At 60.8% G+C, this 2,666-nt stretch overlaps 1 protein-coding gene across 1 annotated transcript; it reads right to left on the bottom strand.

Annotated features, from left to right (window-relative positions):
- Nucleotides 1-587: 587 nt before the first annotated feature.
- Nucleotides 588-2,639, bottom strand: POU4F1 (POU class 4 homeobox 1; the record flags this gene model as incomplete). Its single annotated transcript, XM_084279026.1, has 2 exons — nt 588-1,634; nt 2,517-2,639. 2 exons carry the CDS (start codon nt 2,637-2,639, stop codon nt 588-590), a joined length of 1,170 nt encoding a protein of 389 aa, XP_084135152.1.
- Between the last annotated feature and the right edge of the window lie 27 nt (nt 2,640-2,666).

Below are 2,666 nucleotides of genomic sequence, written 5' to 3'. Positions count from 1 at the left end.
TGAAAAGAGACCCAAACCAAGCGTAGCATCATCACCGACAGTTTCGCCTTCCGGGTGTTGTTGATCAGTTTTGTTCTCCTTCGGAAAGTTGTGACTTAGGTTTCTCGGTTTGTGATTGCTGCTGTCACGGTATTTATTGGTGTGTGTCTGTGTGTGTTTACGCTTTAAGTTGCTCTTTCTCCCGCTTTCTGTCGGGGTAGGTTGGGGGGTTTGGGGGGGGGGGGGGGGGGCGGAGGGCAAAGGGGAAATGGAGCCGCAGAAGTGACCCCCATGGGTTTATAGAGCGTTTTAACCTCCTCTCTCCTCCTTCTTCTCGTTGGTGTCCCGGTGTCTTTTTGTTTTAATAATTGATAGCGCAACCCCCCCACCCCCTCCCGCCCCCGCACATCCCCTCTCCCCCGCTCATCGAGGAGTTCGCATTTAATTTCTACATCGTCCCTTGGTCCCCAGGAGCTTCCCACGGCGTCTCAGGCGACGGCGGCGGTGGGTGGGCACCCCCTCCCCCGCGGCCCCGGACCGGCACCCCGCCTCTCCCCCCCCCCCCCCCCGGTGCCCCCGGTGCCAGGGTCGCCCCTCCCGCACTTCCCCTAGTAGGTGGCGGAAAATTTCATCCGTTTCTGCTTCTGTCTCTGGTTGCAAAACCAAACCCGCACCACGTTCTTTTTGAGGTCCAATTTCTCGGCGATGGCGGCGATCTTCTCGGAGGAGGGCCGGGGCTGGACGGCGAAGTAAGCCTCCAAGGAGCGCTTCTCCGGGGCGGCAATGGAAGTCCGCTTGCGCTTCTTCTCCCCCCCGTTGAAGAGCTCGGGCTTGTTCATTTTTTCCCGCTGGGCGCCCTCGGCCTCCTCCAGCCAGGCCTGCAGGATGGGTTTGAGGGCGATCATGTTGTTGTGGGAGAGGGTGAGGGACTCGAAGCGGCAGATGGTGCTCTGGCTGAGGGAACCCACCCCCGGGATCTTCAGGTTGGCCAACGCCGAGCCCACGTCGGCCTGGGTCACCCCCAGCTTGATGCGGCGCTGCTTGAAGCGCTCGGCGAAGGCCTCCAGCTCCCGCGGGTCCGTGTCCGAGTCGCAGATGGAGGCCAAGCCGGCCGCCCCCACCACCGCCGCCGCCGAGGCCACCTGCCCCGCGGCCCCGTGATGCGCGGCCACCAGCCCCGGGTGAGGCAACCCCGACGGCATGTTCATGGCGGCCGGGTGCGAGAGGTGGCCCAGGCCGTGCATGTGCGAGTGCGGGTGGGCCGAGGTGGAGATGAGGCCGCCGCCGCCCCCGCCGCCGCCGCCGCCGCCCCCGCCGGCCCCGCCGCCTCCGCCGCCGCCGCCCGCCCCGTCGTGGCCGCCGCCGCCGCCTCCGCCGCCGCCTCCGCCGGGCATGAGGGCCAGGGAGGGGGAGGTGATGTGGTCGAGGAGGTCGCCGGGCTCCAGCGCCTGGTGGTGGTGGTGATGGTGGTGGTGGTGGTGCGCCAGGGGCACGGTGGAGGTGGAGGTGCAGGGCACGCTGTTCATGGTGTGGTAGGTGGCGTCCGGCTTGAAGGGGTGGCTCTTGCCCTGCGAGACAGCGATGTCGACGGCGGCCAGAGCCTCGGCCCGCGCCAGCAGGGTCTCATCGAGGCTGGCGAAGATATTGCTCTGCAGCTGCAAGGGACACAAAACAGAGCGGGGTGCGGGGAGAGGAGGGCAGGGGGGCGACGGGAATGGGGCGGGGGGGCAAAGCACGGAGAGGGAAGGGGACGGTGGGGAGGAAGTGGGGGGTTGGGGGAGCGCCGTGGGGGAGGAGGGGGGAAATGTCGAGGGAGGCAAGTCCGGGTGGGGAAAAAAAGGTGGGCAAAGTTGGGGTGACCGTGCGGGGGATCCGGCGGCAGTATGCGCATGTAAAGGGGAGGGTTGGGGGGGTGGGGGTGAGAGATGCAAGCGAATGGGGAAAGCGGGAGACAGCGCAGAAAAGTGAGGGGGAAGAGGGGATGGGGTAAAATAATAGGGGGAAAGCGAGGAGGGGGAGCAAAAGAGGAAAAGAAGAAGCGAAGAGAAGGAAGGTCAGGAAGCCGGGGTGGGGGGTGGGGGGAGGACGGAGAAAGAGAGGACGAGGGCGTGAAAGGAAATTAAAAAAAAATAATAGGAACGAAAGAAGAAGAGAAAAAGAGGAGAAGAAATGGATCTGTAACTCTCAACTGGGGAATTGTGTCAAACACAAGAGCACATAAAGCGCATTCCTTTTCCGAGGCCGAGTCATAAAAATTAATACAGAAAGTGGATGAAGTCGGAGACTCGTGTGAACACCGCTTTCAAAAAAGATCACAGGCGCTCAGATGATTGCAGAGGAAGACATGAAAAAAACATTAAGCGCCGCTTGTCAAAATGTGCCTCGCAGCGGTTTTTTTATTAATGCACATACACATACATGCAGTATACAGAAAGAGAGAGAGAGAGAGAAAGAAAGAAAGAGTGCGTGTGTGTAACAGAGAGAGAGAGAGAGAGAAAGAAAGAAAAAGAGGAGATCTGCAGCTGCCTGTCCCTTACCGGTGGAGTTGGTAGACATGCTCTTCTTATTGCTTCGGAGCTGGAGTGTAGAGAGGGGTATTTGTGCTCAGGTAGGGTGGGATGCATGGCAAAATGCGGCTGTTTGCTGTTCATGGACATCATCTTGAAGGCTTGGCATGTAAATCCACA

This window comes from Gallinula chloropus (genome assembly GCF_964237585.1).
Source record: "Gallinula chloropus genome assembly, chromosome: 1".
In the NCBI taxonomy this organism is placed as follows: Eukaryota; Metazoa; Chordata; class Aves; order Gruiformes; family Rallidae; genus Gallinula; species Gallinula chloropus.
This window is presented reverse-complemented; position numbering and strand designations above follow the sequence as displayed.